We start from the raw sequence: 22,959 nt of genomic DNA, 5'->3' as shown, positions 1-22,959 counted from the left end.
AGGGACACAACCCCATGCTGTGGGTCTCCATAGACTGACTGTCAGAAGCTGGGAGTGGACGACGGGTTGGATCACTCAGTAATTGCCTGTTCTGTTTGTTCCCTCTGAACCACCTGGGATTGGCTACTGTGAGAGAAGGCAGGATACTGGGCTATAGAGACCAGTGGTCTGACACAGCATGACTATTTTTATGTTCTTATGTGCTTGAAAAATTTGGGTGAGAGGCACTCAACAAGACTGCTTTCTGTGCAGATTTTATACCCAGTGTCTGATGAAAATGTAGTTGAACTCAAGGTCTGTTTACAGAATAAGCCTTGAGTATTCCTGGACACATGCAGCTCTCCAGAAAGAGTTTTCACAGGTTTGATTCAAAGTATATGGCATCACAAGACTCTTAGAAATCCTTGAATTAATATCTTAGATCCTTCACTGACAGATATGAGGACAGATTTGCCTCGAGATGGATCCAAAGTCATAGGATCCTATTTCTGTAGGTTGAGCTGGTCAGTCTTCGAGAGGCTCAAAACATTCCTTCAGTGCCTCTGAAAATGAGGCAGCATAGGCAGGCATGCTGAGTATCCAGCAGCAGGAACTACTCTCCATCAGGCTAGCTCTTGGACCAGCGGGTTGGTTCTGATTGTGCCTCGGCACAGGTAGACTCCTTGGGATCCTACAGGCCCCAAAAGTGGCAGGATGTTTTTTAATCTGAGGCAGCCATTCACTTGTTGGAGCCTTTGGAACTGTCTTCTCATTTAAAATTTGTTTTTAAGGCCATGGAAAGATGTCTGAAAGCAAATACACCTCTACCTCGATATAACACTATCCTTGGGAGCCAAAAAATCTTACCACGTTATAGGTGAAATTGTGTTATATTGAACTTGCTTTGATCCACCGGAGTGCGCAGCCCTGCCCCCCTGGAGCACTGCTTTACCCGTTATATCCAAATTCATGTTATATCAGGTGGCGTTCTATCAAGGTAGCGGTGTAATTAGGTCAGAGTCTGAATTCTTCACTCCTCAGATCTGGTACGTTAGCGATGGATGAATTTTCTCTGGAACGATCACCCCTTAGGGGGACAGTCCTGTCTGGTACAGTACCGTCTGGTCCTCAACATGATTTATGTTTTGTTCTTTACCTGAATAGATTTCTCCCTAGTGATTCTACACCTGAGGCGATTTTGGTTTATGGCTTCACCTTGACAGCGTAGTAAGATCTTTTTTGAAGCAAGAGGCCCTAGTGAGGTCTGTCCAGATTGGTAGGGACCACTTCCTGTCTCTTGTAGTCATCTCCAGGACCATGTGTACAAAGGGATGACTTTTGAGACTCTTTAAGGATGGGAAGAAACAAGCGGGACAGTTATTGGAGGTCCTCAGTCTTCCATTGGTGATTGTTCTTGACCTCTCTTTCCCTAGGTGATGACAGGGCTTGTCAAGATCTGATAGGCAAAATGGTTGAAATCTTTGGCATCTATGTAGCTTATGTTTAAAATGAAATCGAAACCCCATACAATTAGAGTTGAGGCAAAGGCAGAAGGTTATATACTTCAAGTGAGTGACAGACTCCTGGAGCCGTGCTGAAATGTGGAGTCACTTTGTGTCTATCCCATGTGTGTCCTGAAAGCCCGATTACTACAAAAAATTTTGTCTTATGTGTGATAATACTTCCAGTGAGAATGTCTTAATGCTAAAAATTTATCTTATTACTTTCCACTAGATTTCAAATGTTCATTTAGTCACATTTGTTGCAGTTTTGTATACCAAGATAAAGGGTATAAAATTATGCATAAAAACAAAGAGCATAACAGGTCTGTTGCCTGAATTCTGTTCAGCTGTCTTTGTTTTTTGGAGATGGGAGTTTTATCTATAATGACACTTGGCAAGCAGGTACAGTAATTAGGCATTGCACCATGCAACTCATTTTGCTTACTAATAGCTTGTGAGCATCACAACTATTGCATACCTGTGCTCAAACAGGCTTGCATTTATGGTCAGTGTGGACTTGCAAAGTGTACAAGTTTGTGTACAACAGATGCTTCAAAAGTTTTGTTCCTTAAGTCAGACTCATGGGACATTTAAGTGATGTTTGATTAGTCTTAACTAGATCCACTTGTATGTAAATGGACTCGCAAAGTTGAATAAATGTTAATAAGCTCTTTTAATATGAACATTTTACTCTTTTATGCTTCACTCTGACAGATTCATGGAAAGGCCCAAACTTCCACACCTGTAGTTCATGTTTATGCTGTGGGAGCCCTTCTTGCCCTGTGAAACTTAACCTCAGTGTGTCAGTGCTGAGCTGCAGCAGCCATTTTTCTGGAAGGTGGTGGAGGAATCTCTCTCCCTGTACACACACAGACCCAAAATAAAAATAAGCTGACAGTTGTCCCTTAATATGAATTCCCGTTAGCTTGCTGTCAGAACTTTGCATGCCAACCTTTCTGAGCTGGTGAGACAGCAACATTAGCTACCCAAAGTGAGAGTCTTCCTGGTACTTTATCACGGGACCTATTACAGGATTTGCCCTGTGTTGGTTACCACGCTGACTTTTCAGGTGCCATCTGAAAACAATGTTTCTCTCCTCCCTAACAATCCTTTTAAGGTTTTGACTTAACACTTCCGGTTACAAGATCAGCTCGTAATGGAATATTTTTGATGCTGAGGGTGACTGTTCTGAAGTAAATAGACCAGGGGTCTCAAACTCCATTTACCTTAGGGTCAGTGCCAGTCCTCAGATCTTCCCAGTGGGCCAATAATGTCACTCATGATGCCCAGAACCTGCCCCCCAAAACTCCACCCACCCAAATTCCACCCACTGCCTGCCTACGGTTCTGGGAGGGAGTTTGGGTGGGGGAGGAGGTCTGGGATGTAGGCTCTGGGCTGGGGGTGCAGGAGGAGGGGGTGGGGTTGGGGTTGCAGACTGGGAGGGAAGAGGGGGAGGGATGCAGGCTCTGGGATGGAGTTTGGGTGCTAGGTGCAGGCTGGAACGGGGTGGGGGTGCAGGAGGAGGGGTTGGGGTTGCAGGCTCTGGGAGTGTGTGTAGGAAGGAGGAGGGGGTGCAGGCTCTGGGAGGGGTCGGGGGGTGTGGCACTTACCCAGGGCTCCAAAGCGGGGTGGGCGGGGGGGCCTTCGTGCACTGCTGCCTCCAGGTACCGCCCCTGCAGCTTCCATTGGCTGCGGGGGCGCTCAGGGTGGGGACAGTGTGCAGAGGCACAGCCCCGCCCCAGGGCCACAGGGAGAGGCTGGCAGCCATGTGGGGCAAGCGCGCAGGAAGCAGCTCAGCTCTGCTGCACTGCCAGTGGTGGGCGGGACCCTGGGCCATTTTAAATTGTCCGGGGGACACGTGGGGGGGGGAGCCCCCGGGGATGGCAGGCGAGGCCAAGGGAGAGACTCGGCCCCAAAATTGCTGGAGCACCACGGGCCACATTGGGGAGGTTCTTAGGCCGGGACTTTGAGACCCCTGAAATAGACTTCACAGCATGTGGTCTGGTCGATAGAGCAGTGAGCTGGGAGCTTGGGAAGTCCCTAATTCTAGTTCTAACTCACTCTCTCTCTCTCAGTACCTGTTAGTAGGTTTTCTAACTTGATTTAAACCAATCAGTCAAATGGGTTTACTTATGTCACCGGGATGAATGGAGGATTGTTTGCACAGTGCCTTGAGATGAAAAGTTGCCAGCATAAATATTTATATTTTAACATACTGTTGAGTAGAAAAGCTTCCTGTGTATTGTGGGTGCTGGGAGCTCTTGGAGGACAGCCTGAAGCATCTCGCTTATAAAAATGGAAATTCTCTGCATGTCGTGCATTCCTTTTAGTCTGAAGAAATGTTTTTACCCTTATAGTGCTCAGCTCCTCTCATCAGAAGCTTTCAAAGTGATTTGCAATGAAGGTTCCCCATTTGTAAAATAGGGGCGATACTTAAGGTACATAAGTAACTAACTGAAGTTCATATGGGAGTAGAAGCTGGATTCCCTGACTGTTAATTCTCCTGATGCCTCCCTCAGAACTCACATATTAAAAGCAATTGCTGTTGGGTCATATTCACAATTGATTAACACTGCTTTATATTGGAATATTTCAGCAGACTAGGAGACTGAAACATCACTGTTAATTGTTTTAACTTGTTACTGAAACCAAACCTTTTTGCCTTTCAGTGCTGTATTCCCTTCACAAAGCACTGGCTGCTTTGATTTTTTTGTAAGTTACTATAACTTAATGTTTAAAAATAGTTCTCTTCTAGTGTTCTACCAGCACATCATCATCGGCCCCTCTGCCATCTCTCTAGAGACCTCTTGTGTTTTTTGGCATTGCAAATCAAATTAACTTTAGATTGCCATAATTTGCATTCTTTCAGTGGGAGGCCATCTGACAGCACTAGGCAGCCAAGTAGGAGTGAATGCACCAGGGCTTGCCATTGTCATAGAAGAGACATGCGGAAAAACTCTGCTTAAAAGTATAAACAGTTAATACCAACTTAGAAACTAAAATGTGATCGGCAAGAAAAGTTGCACTCTTCCTGTTTAGTGGATGTTGCCCCAATGCATTTGAGTAGGGAAGAGGGTTGTCTTTAAACCATGGCCTTGCCCCATTGAAGATGGTGCTCCTATGGTTCAGACTTCAGTGTGGGCAAGTGCAATCAAGGTTTCATCCTTTCATATCTGAGCTACCATTGTTTCTAAATTTTTAATTCCCCTGCTCAGCTGCATACCAGTCACTAAGGTGGTGCTGACAAAGAGTTCAGTTTTTAATGAAAGCGTAGATTCTGCAGAAACAGATAGCAACGGTCCCTCTCCTCCCCACCTCATCAGAGAGCGCTTTCTGGAGTTTTCAAGTTCTGAACACTGTTACTCCCCCAGTGTTAAAGAGAAAAGTATGAGAAGGTTACTTTGTTCTACTTAACATGGGGGTGGAGGCAGGGAACTCCCTCTAACACTTGTGGAACTAATGTCCATTAATAATTGGAATATTCAAATATATTTCAAGGCTTTTAAATTTCATGTCTGTAAGGATCAGTGGTTCTCAACCTAGTTATCATTGTGGGCCGCATCCCATACTACCTGTGTGGCCCTGAGGATGTTACATGGGCCGCAGCTGTTTGCTGATTGGGCTGCGAGTTGAGAACCAATGGTAAAGATATTCTGAATATTAAATTTTAGACTGTTCAGTGTGCCATGTTTCCAGTAAGGGTCATGACTGTTTGAGTTAATATGTTGTCATCTAGACTTAACGTTTTCCTTTACTTAATACATCAGTATTGAGAGCAAACATGAAGTCACAATCCTAGGAGGACTCAATGAATTTGTAGTGAAGTTTTATGGACCACAAGGAAGTAAGTATATGTCCTGTGCTATTATGATGCCTGGAAACTGGAAGTTGGAGCAAGAGGTCAAGGGATGTCATTGCACTTAGGTTGCATCTTGACCACAACCTGTCCGATTTCTCCCAGCTGACAATAGGGGAAGATGGGGATGAGAGCTGAATTTCAAACCTTAATATTGGGTGAAAATCATCCTCTCTCATAGCTGAATGGCAGGTTAGTAGTTTTGACTGCTGTGCAAAGCCACAGCATTACCTTAAAATAGAGCTTAAATTTCAAAGGTCCTGAGCGGCACCACTCCTGGGGCTCGGCACTTTGGAAAATCTGGCCTGTCAGTCGAATTTTATAAAGTGCTTGTTTACAAGATTGAAGGCAAAGAGAGATTTTTCCGAAAGAATTAGCTCTCTTGCTGGATCTCTGTGTTTTAAATTAGTAATGTCTCTCTGGGTAAGTAGATTATTCTAACTTTTTTTGTGGTCTGAATAAGACTCTTGGGCCTTTGTGCTGAAAACTAATGTAGTATCAGTTAAAATCAGAGCCTTAATAGAGACCAATGCCCTTCACATCTTGGGAGAATGGCCAATACTATGGTCTTCCTATCTGTGCTCTCTGCCAAAGGAAGGAGGTTTGACATGAGGGCTTATTCTAAGCGGTGGTTATTTTTCCAGGTCTTTTTTTACTTAATGCCATTGTGCTTTTATTCTAGGCAGCGTTCTGCAGTATGTCTAATACCTGCATTTTTCTCTGATTGCAGCACCATATGAAGGTGGAGTGTGGAAAGTTAGAGTGGACCTTCCTGATAAATACCCTTTCAAATCCCCATCTATAGGTAACCAATCATCACTTCCAATCTAAATCTATCTTGTTGCTCATGTAGTAGAGTCGCTAACTATTTTATAGCATTTTCACAAATTAAGATATACCAACAATTACTGTAATTACTTTTTCACTGATTTTTTATGTAGCGACTTTACTGAAGTCAGAGGCCTTCTGCAGGTTTCTGATAACCTTAAGATTAAAGCATAATATTAACATTAAGGTATAGAAGGATGGTCTTGTACTTGAATTACTGGACTAAAATTTAGGAAGTCTGGATTCAGTCCCTGACTGAGCTACAGACTTTCCTGTGACATTGGGCATGTTACCGTCTCAGTTCCCCACCTGTAAAAATGGGGATACTTTCCTATCTCAAAGGATTGTAAAGATAAATTCATTAATGTTTGAGAAGCGCGGATGCTTACAGTGACTGCAGTGGGGTGCACTCACAGGTATCTGGATAGCATTATTCATTAACGTGCCGTGCGGTCTGTGGGCTCTTTATGCTGTAATGTGCCTTCTTGGATTGACCTCGGATTCAGAAGTAGGCTGTCAGTGACCACCTTTCCAGCAGCATGATTTGGAGGCCTGAAATGCAGAAGCTGAAACCCGGTTTTACTAATCACCTTGGTTTTACTAATAACAATGTTCTTGTCGTTTGTGAAACACAATGTAGGGCTCTGTTGCTATGGTCAATATTAGCAGCAACACTATAAAATTGGGTCGTGCCCATTTGGCTGAAGTAGTAATTATCCTTGTTCACATTGAACAAATCAATATCTTGGCAAGCCAAAGTTCTTATTTTAGGGCATGTCCATTGTGTCTTTCAGTCTTGAATAGCGGTGATCTAATTTCAGTATTTTTAAACTTCTCCAGTTTGAAAATGAATAAAAAATAGCTAGCATGGTTTTGAAAAACTGAATCAAATACAGCTACATGATTAGGTTTCAACATCGCTTTCTTGGATTATGAAATAGGTGCTGCTAACTCATGGAGTGACATGATAGTTGCCCGTTGAAAGGGCAAACTTGTAGTTCAATCCACTGAAGTATTTTGAGGAGTCTTCCATCTAAAGAACTGAGAACAGCTTGAGGAAAATTGATATGGAAATTTGACAAAGTGGGTTGGAGTAGATGCTTCCCTTCCAATCCCAACATCCTGATGTGCAGACCGTGGGTATTTGCTGATGGCTTAATACTCTTACGTGGAGACTGTTTTGTTTAAAATCTTCGCCTCTTGCGTGCGAACTAATCTTTCTGGTCCTTCATATTAGCTATGCCCATTGTGTCATTATTCCCCATCTTGTATCTTTATCTTACTTTTATATAAAAATTCTTGTATGCACGTCTAATCTGAATAACCACATGATCTTCTGCTACTACCCTTTGGCCTTCCTCTCACTATCGGTCTGTCACATGGACAGACCCCGGTTGTCGGCAGGTGGGATGGAACCTGGGATCTCTGAAGCTTAGTGTATGAATCTCTACTGCATGAGCTAAAGTCACATGGCTCCTAGCCAAGGCTGTGGCAGATTTATCAATCTCTCAGTGGTTCTCAACCTATTTACCATTGTGGGCCACATATGTAGCTCTGTTAGATGGGCTGCATCCACACAGTATTTATACTACCTGTACATCTTCAAAAAAAAAAAAAAAAAAGGTTTACTATTTGTTCTGACAGCAATATGATTCAAATTGATACAATACCTGTCATTTCAACACTGGCAAATGTCTATAAAGAGCTTTTTAAATTAGCAAAATAAGTCAAAACGTTAACTGTTCAAATTAATTTATGTAAGGACGACCTGGCCTGGTGTGTTTGCCATCCTCGCTGCTTCTGGGCTGAGTGCTCAGAGTGCAGCTGCGGAGCCTGCGGGGAGCCCTGGCCAGGGCTGGGTGCCCCCCAGCCAGGGAATGCCCCTCATCACCCAACTCCCTTGGGACTGTCCCTCCCGCCCCTCTCAAACACTGGGCTGGTACACATGCCTTCCCTGCAGAGACAGGGTGCCCTGTCCAGGAAAGACTGGCTCTCCCAGGGACAGCCCTCTCCAGCTTCCAGTTCCCCACCCAGGGACTGCTCCCCATCATCTCCCAGTCCCCCCCGTCCTGGACTGCCCCCTGGCACTCAACCCCCCCCCCCATCCAGGGATTGTGCCCCAGTATCTAGCCCTCCATCCAGGGACTGCCTCCAGTCCCCCCACCTAGTCTGTCCCCCGTGCACCACCCTACCCATGCCCACTGGTCTCTTACTCAGTTGCAGGTAGCTCAGTCACCCTGCCTGCCACTGCAGTTCTAGTGCTGGGGAGCCTGCTCAAGCCAGGGTCCCTCGACCTGCGGGATCAGGGGGATGCTGAGCATCCTAACTTCCGGAGGATGATGCTGGGCCCAATCCTGCTAGGAGGGGGCTGAGGCTGAGCCTGATCCTGTGCTCCCCCATTTTTGCAACCAGCTCTGTGCCTAGCTTTGTGCCCAGGGCAGGTACCCCTCCCACCCTGTCCTAGTTATGGCCCTGAGGATGTCACATGGGCTGCAGGTGTGTGCTGATTGGGCTGCAGGTTGAGAACCACTGCTCTGCATGGTGTAGGTGCCACTGGGGGCGGGATGGTGCTACACCAAGCAGACATAGGTTATATGTCCACCCTGGAGTCGTCATGTCTTTTCAATTGTAAACTCTTCAGGTTGGGGCCTGTCTCTCTGAGAAGTGTAAAACACCCCAAAGGGTGCTATAAAATGATTCTCCCATCAAATCAGACTCCCACCCCCAAAACTCCCCATAAATGTTTGTATCAGTTTGCAGACTATAAGTATAGTGCATTGCCATGCCAGCAATCTTAGATGGGAGTGAGAGGCTGCCCTCGACAAAGGGTACTGTGCGCACAGCCTCTGCCTATCTTATTTAATTTAACACATTGATAGAAAGTAATTCTACTCTGAAAACTCTCTCAGTGGATCTTCTCCTTGTGTGTATTGGAGTCATGCTGCTGACTTAGCTGCAAAAATAAATTTTGCTCCCACAAGCCCTGCAGAGCCTACACAGCTAAAAGTAAGCCAGATTCTATTCCTTGTACATCAGTTGTTTGCTAGGTTCTAGTCAATTACATGGAAGATAGTGACATTGCACTGGTGGTGTTGAGGAGAACCTTTAGTACTGGTTGTGCTCTGCTCTGGGATCAGAGACTGAAGTAAACTGAATTAGCAGAGCTGACAAAGAGAACATCTTTTTTTTTTTTTGCTTGCAAATTGAGCATGTTTGATTGTAAGTTAATTGTCTTGCTGAGTCTCAGTACCCCATTCTTACCTCACCAGATACCCTCTTGCACTCGTACTCTGCCTCACAAATACCCACCTGTGGCTGTCAAAGGACTTCCTCCCCCATTGAAGTGTCTGCTGCTCTGGGGTCCATCCTCTCCTCTTCTTGAGAGAAGGCTGCTAGCAGCTCAGGTTACCAGCTGGGTGGAATGGCATTGAGCGGAGTCTCCAGGCTGAATACATCAGAGAATTTTAGGGCTGAAAGGGACCTTGATAAGTCAACTAGTCAAGTTCCCTACACTTAGGCAGGACTAAGTATTGTCTAGACCGTCCCTGAGAGGTGTCTAACCTGCTCTTTAAAAACCTCCTATGTTGGAGATTCAACAGCCTCCCTACATAATTGATGAATGCTAATAGCTCTGTTTGGTTTAGTCTCAGACCTGGCACAGTGAGCAGAATTCCTATCAGCTGCTCAGCACAGGAACTTCTGGGAGGAGGGAGCTTCAGCTGGGAGTGGAATTGGGCAATCACTGCCAGGGGGATAGGACAGAAGACACTAGTATCCAGAGGAGGCAATGAGGCAGCTGCAACAGGGAAGAGGTTTGTATTTTCTTTGGGTTACATTTCTGCCACCTTTTACTCCTGCACCTCAGTCTGGCATATAGGCGAGAGCCAAAGCTGAGTGAACGTTTGGGCCTTCTCTCCAGGGACAGCAAGATTTCACTCTAATGTTCTTGTGGAGAGGGGGAGAAAGTACCTCATGCCATTCTCTAGTAACCAATCTAACTGATGCCGGAGTGATGGAAGCTTTGGAGGAGCTCTGTCCAGTCATCCTCAACTAGAAGCTGTGCCAGGTTTGAAGGAGGCTTGTGAGTAAGAGTCAGAGGAAACACAGCAGTAATCTGCGACTGGGTTGTGTGCTGTTCGGCCAATGGGACTCCCTTCAGTTCCCATGAGGCAAGAGGTTGAAGACACTGTTTGCCCTACCCCAAGCCTGGGATCACTAGAGTTCGGGGAAATTAATGAATATGGTTTAACTGGCAAGATTCTTCTCTGATTTGGTCTAACTAGTTTACTGATCTGTAACAAAAGGAGAAAAGGCAAGATCATTTCAGTGTGATGGAGATTTCTATAAACAGATGACACGACTGCCTATGGCAGGCACAAGAAGTTTAATCCCTGCACTCACTAGAGCACTAAGGATATGGATTACGCTACGCCAGTTGCATGCAGAAGGCAGTGTAAATTGTCTGTGTACATCAGTGGATCATATAAAATAGAACCAGTTCTCTTTTCTCCTTAATTATATCTTGTATGTTGAAACTTTTAAAACGAGTGCTCTTTTCGCAGCTTTCCATGTTTCTCTCTAGCGCTCTGGAAGAACTTGGGTATATTCCATTCAGGTTTTAGAAACCGTTAATGTGAACTGGAATGTAACACTTTTTCCCAACAAAGTAGCATAGTGGCTTGGGGAAGTGTATTGCATATTCAAGGTGCTCTTGATGAAGTGTTTAGTCCTTCCTGTGCTTAAAGTGGACTCCAGTAGACAGTTTCCAACCTTTTAGAAACCAACTTTTATTCCAACATGGCACAGAGTAAGGTGCACAAGAATTTGACTCATCACACTATTGGGAGCTTCAATGTATTCTCCTTAGAGAAGTGTAACTAAAATAACTTTATTCAGTTTGTTAAACAGGGGTTGGGCCGGGTTAGTACCCAGAAGGTGAACCTCAATGGAAAATCCAGATGCTTCAAGAAGTGGCGTAGATAATTCATATGTTGCTCTTCTTGATTTTAATATTAAACCAGTGCTCCAGGCAAGTATTAGTGACTCTGTGCTGCTGGAGAATCTCTTTCAGAATAGATTTAAAACTGAAATCCTGCCTGCTTGTCTTTGAAGATCATATGGCACTTCTTTCAGGAGAAGTATTAGCCCTGGTGTGGTGGCTGCTTTCCAGTTTTGGTCATTGTTTGCCTTATATAACTGAATGTGTGTAAGGAATTACTTCCTTTCCTACTCAGCTTTGTAATATTGTTGTGCTGTATTAAATAATTCCTCACCACAGAGGTGGCACTCTCCCAAGTGCTTCCCATTTATAGCTTATAAAGCATCCTGGGCTCTTCCTGCATGAAAGGAGCAATAGAAATGGAAGTTGTCATCACTAATGCATTTGCAGCTTTCATTACCTTGGCCTGTGGGTACCTGCCACTTACTTCTGACTATGCATATTCATGTTATCTTTGTGCCTGTCATATAACTCACTGAAGCTACCAGGCTCAAAATAGTCTTGATGCAAGATCTGATTTTTCTTTCAAAGCAAGTGCATTTTTATCAGAAACTGGCATTTCCTTTTAGAATGCATGCATATAAGCCCAACATCCTTGTGTCCGGCTCTGACTCTGATCCTGAGGCTTCAAGTGTGGAAAAACTGAGCAAATTTATACGCTGCCACTAAAATCCTGGCCCTTGAGAGTTGAATTGAATCCACCCAATTCAGACAACTCTAAAACTTGTAATATTTAAGTATTTGTAGAGTTGGCTTTTGACGTTGGTTTAAGCTGCTTTTCATGGTGCCCTCAGCAGTTGGTTTCATTATTCCACCCCCTGCACATTTATTTAAAAAAATAAAGCTCTGTTAGACTTAGAAGTTCCTTCTCTTTCTCCGTTGGGTGATCTGTTTTGAGCTGTTTACTATTTCAAATACCCTGTTGGCCTTTCATTTTTCCTTTAGGTTTTGATATCTTCAGGAGAACATGCTTTTTAGCTTCTTCCTGTTCTTTAAAAGGAAAATTGAGATGTTTTTAAATGTACTGTTTCAAGATCCCAAATCATGAGAATACTTGGTGTAAATGTAAAAATATAATTATCTCTTCATAAACTTCCAAAGGCTGAGATTAGGATTTAATGCAGGCCTGCACAACATGCGGCCCGCGGAGGCTCACTGTGCGGCCCGTGGGGGGATTCTAAATCCCGCGCACACGGCGCTCTGCGGGCAGCCCAGAGCCCTTTGAATCCTGGCGGCGGCTGAGATTTAAAGGGCTCAGGGCTCCCCGCCGCTGCGGGCAGCCCAGAGCCCTTTGAATCCCGGCCACTGCTCCAGCGGCTGGGTTGGGGCTGGGATTTAAAGGGCTCGGGCTCCCCTCAGCGGCAGGAGCTCTGGGCCCTTTAAATCCCTGCCCCAGCCCCGCAAACCCAGCTGCCGGAGCCCCGGGCCCTTTAATTTGCCCCTGAGGGCTCCCAGCCACCTCTTCAGCTGGGAGCCCCTGGTTGATTTAAAATCAAGTATCACCTCCCCACCCCCAACCTTCCTTTTTGGCCCACAGCTGTTTTGGTGGGGTGGCGCTGGGGAAAGAGGATTTGTTTCTGCAGGGCTGGGCGCCGCTGGGGCGGGGTGTTTCCACGGGGCCGGGGGGTTTCGGCCCTCAGCTGTTTTCTTTGGAGTAATGTGGCCCTTGCTGCTTTGAGTTGTGCAGGCCTGATTTAATGGGTCTCTGTCCTGGATGCCACAAACACATAAACCCAAGACAAGTATTTCCTGCCCTACTCAGATGTTAGGTGATGTTGCCAATGGCTTGTAAGAAGAAATGGAAACCTAGGAGCCTGAATTCCTGTTTTGGCATCTAAAAGCTGCTGTGTATTGCTGGAATCACTTTGGTTCCTTATTGCTATCTTTTCTCTGCAGCGTTTTGGCTATAAGTGCTCATAATATTCCAAAAGACCACAATTATATCTCAAAATAACTTCCATGTATTCATATATCAAGTCCTTGTTTCTCCTCCAATTCTGTGGCTTGTCTAATTTAGCCACAGTATCTTGCATTTATATAGCACCTTTCATCCCAAAGTAAACTACCTGCTATATATAGGGATCAGTGCAGCCACTTCTGGTGTGAAACATGGTAGCTACTTAATAGTACTTGGCAACGCTATACAAGATCACCAGATATCTCCTCGGCTGTACTCAATTTTTATTTTTTATTGCAAGTTCTATTTTTACTTCCAGCTCCTAGCTGGATTGCCTTACAATTTGCTACTTAAAATTTCATGAGTCACTTATCACCCCTGATCATTATTAATTGCTCTTGCACGTATATACCAGTTCTTACTCTAACCTATAAGAAACTTGAAAATGCCCATTCCTCCAAATATAGAGGGAAGGCTGAAACACCAGAAGGCAGTATGTATCCACTCCTCCATTCTGTTCTGTTGACACATACTGAATACTCAGTACAGCTTCCCTGCCACAGTCAGGGAATGATGGAAACAGGCTGACAAAATGTAGAAGCTGCTTTCAGCATGACTTGGCACAGATTCACAGTGTCTCTTGTGCCAGTCACCGAAGCCTGTGTGTCATGTGACAGTTTACCTAAACAATAAGGTGAATTGACTCTTGGAACAATTCCCACTGTGGCAGTTCTGCAGGTTTTGCTAGATTTTCTAGAATCTGCTCTTTAACCTTGATTTTAGTTAAATTGGTGAATAGTGTCTTCCTAGTTAGGAAAGGGATTATCTTTAATGATTAACCCAAGACTAGGAGGCCTGAGATCTCAGGTCTGCCACTGTTTTGCTGTGACTAAAGACAAGTCATTTAACCTCTCTGGCTGAGTTTCCCCATCTATTTATACATCAGAGCTTGGAGGTATAATGTTGCAGAAGTATCTAAGATACTGTATTAAAAATGCTACAGACGTGAAAAGTACTGTAATAAAAATAGCTGTGGGACAGTTTACATTACTTGTGATGTTTGCAATGTAAACTGTCCCAAGCTGTTTTGTTAGTGATTTGGTGTTATAAAGCACATTTCACACTTAGCTTAAAATGCTTAGAGGTAAACAAACAGCCAAATCCTGTACTAAAATAGGCTCTGTGGTCCAGAGCTGGAGTACCAGATTCCAGGACCTCTACCGTTGTGTAATGAATGCCTCTGTGCTAAGGTGGTGCAGTGCAAACAGCACTATTTGTCTGATATTACCAGTTAATATGCTGAATAATCTCTTAACCTGAGATTCCTTAAAAAACCTTTATCCGTAACTTTTACTGGCAAGGAGAAGAGGTTACCTAATGCAGAGCTGTGCACAAGGTAGTAATCCGCCATCCCCTGTGAGGTGGGTAGTTATGCCCGCTTTACAGCCAGGGAAACTGACACAGATGAAATGACTTGCCTGAGTCCACAGAGAAGGTCTGTGCTGAGCAGGGATTAGAATTGAGGTCTTGGCTTCTAGCCCTGTGCTTGGTCCCCTCTAGATCACACTACACAGTTTTTGAGAGCTCTTCTGGAAGGTGGCACTGGTATTCCTCCCTCCCATTCTTTGTGTCTGCATTACATATGACCCTAACTCCATTATTATTTGTATTCTGATAGCATCCACCACCCTGTTGTGCTAGGTGCTGTACAAACACAGCACAGAAAGATGGTCCCTACCCCCAGGCGCTTGCACTCCTGAGTATCAGACAAGACGAAAGAAAGATACAGACAACAGATGGGGGAATACAAGGAAACAATGATACAGTGTTGGTCAGCATGATAGGCAGCAGTCCCAGCACACCAGAAGCTTAACCACTGTATGGTTTGAACCCAGTACGTCTTGGTTCAGAGGCAAGAGCACAACCGCAGAGTTGTGCTATAGTCTGACTGAACCTTTACATCACTCTAACAGGATGCTAAAATCACAGCTTCCTTGTGGCGGTTTGCATGTTAAGTACTGCGCTGAGACAATGGGCCAGGAATGGCCAGCTTATACTGAAGCTGGTTACGGTATTTGGCTGTCCATGTGGCAGTAACAGAGGCACGTTACATAAGAGAGATGAGATTCTGCTGCCATGATGGGTCAGGCAGGAATGAGGTTGAAAAGTCCAACTGGCCTTGACTTACGAGATGAATACCCTCATGAGGACTTCGGGGGGAGGTATAAGTTTGAAACCAAAAACAAGTGGATATAAACTGTTTACACTTCTGCTAGGTTCCACTGAAATGGTCTGAACTCCTTTTAAAGGTGGCGTTGCTTTATTCCTGGTGCAGTTCAGTCCCATAAGGTTGTTTCCTTGTCAAGAATGAAGAGACAACTCTGAAAGTTGAAACTTGCTATGTTCGTGCCCCTTTCTTGTCTTGTTTGTGTCAGCAAGGCTACCTCTCCCTGCTCTTGTTAGAGGGCTGTACTATGCATCAGAAAAAAAATCTTCATGGGACCTCTCACAACCTACCGGCTAACTGGCTGTACTTTGAGCACAGATAAGTAATGGGCTGCCCTTTGAGGCAATGCCTGGCGGATTGCAGCCAATTCCTGACATGGAGGGGAAGTAGCAACTGGTGTAAGAATGTCCCAGCTGCTACAGGCCAGCACTGCAGGTAGTTTGTGCAGTGGCAGTGGTGGAAGGGATAGTGAGACAGCTTCCAGTCGATGTTCCCATTGATTCTTTCTCCTGCACTACCATATTTCCAGTACCAAAGCAGTCATTCTGCCTGAAGAGGTGGACAGGAGGCCCTGATGCAGGCAGGACAGTCTGTCTCAAACAGTCCGTGGTGTTAAACTCCAAAGGCATGTCTACACTGGAACGAAGAACCCAGGATACAGAGTCTCAGAGCCTGGGGTCAATTGACTCTGGCTTGTGAGGCTTACACTGTGGGGCTAAAAATAGCAGTGTAGAGGTTCCCGCTCGGACTGGAGCCTGGGCTCTGAGACCTGAAGAGGGGGGTGGTTCTTGGAGTCCTGCTCCAGCCTGAGTAGGAATATCTAAACTGCTATTTTTAGCCGCACAGCCCAAGCCTAGGTCAGTTGACATCAGTTCTGAGGCTTGGCACCACAGTGTTTCTTTCCAGTGTAGATATACCCTAAAGTTTGAATGACCTAAAGAGCAATTAAAATATGAAATATGCCTTCAATGGAAAGAGCTTTTGGCTCCAGTTCATCAGGTAGGACCAGGACAGTTGCCCTTCGAGATAGCAACTAGTCATTTTGGTAATCTTGCTCTGCCTCTAAGGAAAAGTATATCCGAGAGAAGGTAGTTTGTGATGGTGAACAAGCACTGCCAGTACTTTAAACCCTATCTTTGGGCTATTCATAGCCCCATCTTACTTGGCTGACCACTGTCTCCAGAAACCATCCTTGATGTCTGCTTAAAGAAGTCTTAAAGAAGAGACCAAGGACAGGGTAGGCCTGTTACTCAGTGAGGGCGGAAAAACAATAACAGAAAATGTGGAAATGGCAGAGGTGCTTAATGACTTTGTTTCAGTTTTCATCAAGAAAGTTGGTGGTGATTGGACGTCTAACATAGTGAATACCAGTGAAAATGAGGTAGGATCAGAAGATCCTAAAATAGGGAAAGAACAAGTTAAAAATTACTTAGACAAATTAGATATCTTCAAGTCACCAGAGCCTGATGAAATGCATCCTAGCATACTCAAGGAGCTGACCGAGGAGATATCTGAGCCATTAGCGATTATCTTTGAAAAGTCATGGAAGACGGGAGAGATTCCAGGAGACTGGAAAGAGGCAAATATAGTGCCAATCTACAAAAGGGGGAAATAAGGACAACCCAGTGAATTACAGACAAGTCAGCTTAACTTCAGTACCCGGAAAGATAATAGAGCAAATAATTAAGCAATCAATTTGCAAACATCTAGAAGATAATAAGGTGATAAGTAACAGTCAGCATGGATTTGTCAAGAACAAATCATGTCAAACAAACCTGATAGCTTTCTTTGACAGGGTAGCAAGCCTTATGGATAGGCGGGAAGCGGTAGACGTGGTATATCTTGACTTTAGTACAGCTGTTGATGCTGTCTCACATGACCGTCTCATAAACAAACTAGGGAAATGCAACCTAGATGGAGCTACTATAAGGCGGATGCAAAACTGGTTAGAAAACCATTCCCAGAGAGTAGTTATCAGTGGTTCACAGTCATGCTGGAAGGACGTAATGAGTGGGGTCCCGCAGGGATCAGTTTTCAGTCCAGTTCTGTTCAATATCTTTATCAGTGATTTAGATAATAGCATAGAGAGTACACTTATAAAGTTGGCGGATGATACCAAGCCGGGAGTGGTTCCAAATGCTTTGGGGAGGATAGGATTAAAATTCAAAATGATCTGGACAAACTGAAGAAATGGTCTGAAGTAAATAGGATGAAATTCGGTAAGGACAAATGCAAAGTATTCCACTTAAGAAGGAACAATCAGTTGCACACACATAAAATGGGAAATGACTACCTAGGAAGGAGTATTGCGGAAAGGGATCTAGGGGGTCATAGCAAACCACAAGCTAAATATGAATCAATAGTGTAACACTGTTGCAAAAAAACAAACATTATTCTGGGATGTATTAGCAGGCATGTTGTAAGCAAGACATGAGAAGTAATTCTTCCACTCTACTCTGCACTGATTAGGCCTCAACTGGAATATTGTGTCCAGTTCTGGGCACCACATTTCAGGAAGGATGTGGACAAGAGAATCCAGAGAAGAGCAACAAAATTGATTAAAGTCTAGAAAACATGACCTATGAGGGAAGATTGAAAGAATTGGGTTTGTTTAGTCTGGAAAAGAAAAGAGAGAGGGGACATAACCGTTTTCAAGTACATGAAAGGTTGTTACAAGGAGGAGGGAGAGAAATTGTTTTTCTTAACCTCTGAGGATAGGACAAGAAGCAATGGGCTTAAATTGCAGCAAGGGAGGTTTAGGTTGGATATTAGGAAAAACTTCCTAACTGTCAGGGTGGTTAAGCACTGGAATAAATTGCCTAGGGAGGTTGTGGAATCTCCATCATTGGAGTTTTTTTAAGAGCAGGTTAGACAAACACCTCTCAGGTATGGTCTATATAATACTTAGTCCTGCCATGAGTGCAGGGGACTGGACTAGATGACCTCTCAAGGTCTCTTCCAGTCCTGTGATTCGTTGTGGCACATTGCTGTGAATACTCCATTCAGAGGGCCATCTTTGCAAGGTGTCTGAGATCTATGGTATGCTACCATTGTGCATGTTTTTAGTGAAGGTTTTGACAAAATGAGAAGCCAGTACCCTGAATGCACAGATCTGTCCATAGAAGCCATCTGAAGTAGATGACAGAAGTTGGGAGTCTGTCCTCAGATACAGAAGTCTGTAGCTTCTCATACCAGAGAGGTTAACTGGTTTCTGTAGAAATCATCCCTTGTGAACTTCAATTTATTTTGACTATCAAGATAGCTTCTTACTATAGCCGCTTAGTCTGTAAGACACAAGTTCACTTATGTCTCTTTCAGTGAAGGACAAACTTTTGTAGGTTCAAAAGTATAAGATGACTCTGAGAATAGTTCACAGGTTTAGACTCTTATTTCTAAATTTCAGACATCAGAATGCCACTTCACTGTCATTCTGCCCAGAGAGCCAAAATCTCAGAGGAAATTTCATTAAGGTGCCAGGAGCCCACTGAAATCTGTCCAGTTCTTGAAATTTTACAGACCTGTTAACTTATTTTGTTTAGCGAAGCCAAGAAAAGACTGGCAGCCTCAAAGCTGTGTATATAAAGGTCTGTGCAAGAATAAATTTATGTATGGTTGGGCTCTGTCAGCCAAAGAAATGGCTGCTTCAGTGCTTTCAGGGAAGTATCGAGAAGACTTTTTTGCAAGGAGCATGTTGGGCACTCAGTACATACATGTGCCTGTTATCAAGGGAGGGCACCTTACCCTCCTCTTCTAATTCTCATCTGGCTTCCTCCCATCACGATACAAGCCTATTCTGGTCTCGTCCAGCCTAAAAAAGCAAAAGTCCTTGACCCCATCTGCCTCTCTGACTTAACACCTCATCTTCCTTTCACCTTCAGACTCAAATACAGTCTACAACCGTTGCCTTCGAGTTCCTCCATCTCCACCCTTGATCCTCTCCCATTAAACTGTTCTCTCACCCAGATATCTAATGGCATCTTCCTGGCCAAATCTCTACTCCAGGGGTCGGCAGCCTTTCGGAAGTGCTGGGCCGAGTCTTCATTTATTCACTCTAATTCAAGGTTTCGCGTGCCAGTCATACATTTTAGCATTTTTAGAAGGTCTCTTTCTATAAGTCTATGATATATAACTAAACTATTGTTGTATGTAAAGGAAATAAGGTTTTAAAAATGTTTAAGAAGCTTCATTTAAAGTTAAATTAAAATGCAGAGCCCCCCAGACTAGTGGTCTGGACTCAGGCAGTGTGAGTGCCACTGAAAATCGGCTCGTGTGTCGCCTTTGGCACGCGTGCCATAGGTTGCCTACCCCTGCTGTATTGTATTTAAAAATATGGTTATGGAGAACATGCCAAAGAACTTAGCCAACTGGAAAACAGCTTTATATTTAAGACGTATAGCTTCCAGTTCACTGAAATCTTATGCTCCAATACGTCTGTTAGTCTTTAAGGTGCCACAGGACTCTTTGTTGCTTTTTATATATGTATGTCATTTCAACCATGCCTAGTCTTTATTTGGAAATATAGACGACATTCATTATGCTAACTCATACGGTAACACATCTCTACCTGTAATATTGCAGGACTAAGTGACTGCACAATTTCAAGTAATGTGTGGGACTTGAAGGGCCATTCATAATCAAGGACAAAATGAGGAGGGCATGGGATGGAAGTATCCTAGAATGCAGATCAGCTTGGCCTAGAGGAAAAGATGTCTGAGATGGAGGACAAGTCCTGTGGAGAATCTTGAAGATTTGGAATGAGATGTCATAGTGGATTAGGAAGCTGATTAGGAATGTGGGCAAGGGGAATGAGCGTTTTGTAGTCCTTCTTGCAGATGAGACACTCAAAATTTGGAGAACTTGAGCCTTAGGACATCATATAAGGGAGGGAGTAGCAATTTTCCAGTCAAGAAGCAATGAAGAAATGAATAAGTTCTGGGAGAAGAGTGATCAAGATGTCAAGTGTGGCTGGTGGTTAGATAGAAAAACTTGCCTCTTCACCTGTACAATTTTGGAGTTAGTCTGGCCATCTAGGCATATAATGAGCAGGGTGAGTTTGGTAGAGATTTCAGATACTCTTGGATGTGGGATCTCTCCTGTTAAGGAGTGAGTATATAGATTTGCAGGCTGCTATAGTGGTGCTAGGAACTGACTAGTCAGAAGAGGAGTAAAGGGCTAAAGTGTGAAGGAAATATAGATATAGGCGGGGAGGGATAGCTCAGTGGTTTGAGCATTGGCCTGCTAAAGCCAGGGTTGTGAGCTCAATCCTTGAGGAAGCCACTTAGGGAACTGGGGTAAAAATCTGTCTGGGGATTGGTCCTGCTTTGAGCAGGGGGTTGGACTAGATGACCTTCTGAGGTCCCTTCCAATCCTAATCTTCTATGATTCTATATGGGTGCCTTTTGGGATGGATGGAATACTACAGCCTAACCCGAATTAGAGGGGAGCCAAATTCTGAATCTAGGAGAGTTACAGGCAGCAGAATGGAGAAATGTCATTCTAGCAGCACAGCTAGTCTGTGCTTCAGTATCCTGTTTTTGTTACCTTATACTTTCCACCTACCCTTGTGTGTTCCTTCCACCTGATAAAAGTCTAGTCTTTTTTTAGATTTTAAGATCCTTAAGGCAAGGACTGTCACTATATATGTCTAGTGCCTAGCACAAGGAGACCCACAACCTGGTTCAGTCCTCTAGATGCCACTGCTATATGAATATTTGATGATGGAAGAACATCCATTTCAGGCTTGCTTCAGTTTCTCAAAGTGAAATATGGAAAGGCTTTTAATAGAGGTTTGTGTATCTGACACTAGTTACTTAAAGTGGAGGCATTAAAATATAAAGAATCAAAGAATATTTTAGATGAACAGGGATATCTGTTTGCAGAGAAGTTTCATGTGGTTAGGTAATATTTGTGTCTCTGGAACAGTCTGGGATGATTTCGGCATAATTTTAAGCTTGCATTGTATGTGTGCGAGTTTTGAGCAGGTCAAGTAAATATTACATTATACTTGTGTTATAAGAAGAAACAACAGTTAATTCCGTATGTCAACTCCAGCTGGGATCCATTCTGTCACTCACAAATTGAGATCACTTCCTCCTTTGTCTGGAGATGGTATCAAAATATTTCTTCAGTTTTCTGCGTAGAATAGCCAAATATAACATTGTAGCGGCACAAGTTTGAACTCAAACACCTTGTTTACTACAGAGCAATATTAGGAATGTAAAACTGATAAAGTCTTGATTGAAACAGCAAAAATATTATTGGATACCTACTGTATCATTACAGGATATGCAACCTCCTTAAAGGGTCAAAATAAAACTTATGCCCAAGATTTAACCATCAAAGTTATTTGGTAAAGCTTCTTCCTATTTTTTTATACATGTCACTAGGAAATTAACTAGAAGAGACAAAATAATGCTTATTGCAGAAAGTTCAGATTACTTACCTATCAAGCAGTGTTCCCTCAGGTATTCTGGCCTCCAGGGTTATGTTGTTGCACAAAGTGAAGAAGGCTGTATTTTAAACTCTGGAAAACAGCAGTGTTAAGATCTTGAAAAGCTTTTGATGGAAATTTATATGAAGGTGACAGCAGCCCTGATGGGGATTTATAAAGAGCTAAACTTATTCAGTGGCAAGTTAGTAGATGCATGTATAAATATCAATTTAGCTAGAAGGGAAATAATCTTTAAGAGCATCACCTTGTATCCCCTCAACAGTCTTTGTTATGCATCTGTTAAAGTCCCTTCACCACAGAATCTAGGCGTTTATCGCAGAAACTACAAAATCTAGTCTGTAAACGGAAGCCTAACTCTGCGTCTGTTACCAGCGGGAAGAGTATATGAAACACTTAGACTAATGAGCTTTTGGGGGCAGAGATTGTGTTCCTCTATGTGTACAATATACATCACCTAATGCAGCACATATTATTATAACAAAAATAAGAATACTATGCTGAGTATAGGCTTATAAGAAAAAGTAGTCTCTTCTATTGCAGGGCATGGGGAATCTGAGGTGCCATCTACACTTTACTCTCAGATGAGGTCCAGCCTCTCATCTCACAGCTGGATTACTGCAACATTCCCTCTGACCTTGACAAATGCAGTCTTGTCCTGCTTGTATCCATCCAGAATGCTGCTGCAAAGATCATTTTCCTAGCCTGTCACTTTGACCATGTCATCCCTCTTTTCACATCCCTCCACTGGCTGCTCCTTCTCTCACATCAAACAAAAGCTACGCCTTCACTTTCAAGGCCCTTCATGTTAGGGTTGCCAACTTTCTATTTGCAGAAAACCGAACACCCTTTCCTCCACCCCTTTCCCAAGGCCCTGCCCCCACTCACTTCATTCCCTCTCCCTCTGTCGCTTGCTCTCCCCCACCTTTGCTCACTCACTGATTTTCACCAGGCTGGGGCAGGGGTTTGGGGTGCGAGAAGGGGCGAGGGCTCCGGCTGGGGCCAGAGATGAGGGGTTTGGGTACAGGAGGCTTCTCTGGGCTGGGCCGGGGGAGAGGGCTCTTGTTGGGCTGCAGGCTCTGGTGTGGGTCTGGGGATGAGAGGTTTGGAGTGAAGGAGGGGGCTCAGGGCTGGGGCAGGGGGTTGGGGTGCGAGCTCCAGGAAGGAGTGTGGGTGCAGAAGGAGGTGGGGGATGTGGGCTCTGGATGGTGCTCACCTCAGGC

General features: G+C 44.1%; 1 protein-coding gene across 2 annotated transcripts in view; it reads left to right on the top strand.

The window, feature by feature from the left end:
• The window catches only part of UBE2H (ubiquitin conjugating enzyme E2 H), a 76,542-nt gene that overhangs the window by 30,366 nt on the left and 23,217 nt on the right, over positions 1-22,959 (top strand). For both annotated transcript variants that reach the window (XM_045028295.1, XR_006581764.1), the window contains exons 2-3: positions 5,249-5,325; positions 6,068-6,142. In XM_045028295.1, the coding sequence (XP_044884230.1) occupies positions 5,249-5,325; positions 6,068-6,142 (152 nt within the window). The remainder of the gene's footprint in view (positions 1-5,248; positions 5,326-6,067; positions 6,143-22,959) is intronic.

This window comes from Mauremys mutica, chromosome 1 (genome assembly GCF_020497125.1).
Source record: "Mauremys mutica isolate MM-2020 ecotype Southern chromosome 1, ASM2049712v1, whole genome shotgun sequence".
Lineage (NCBI taxonomy): Eukaryota > Metazoa > Chordata > Testudines > Geoemydidae > Mauremys > Mauremys mutica.
This window is presented reverse-complemented; position numbering and strand designations above follow the sequence as displayed.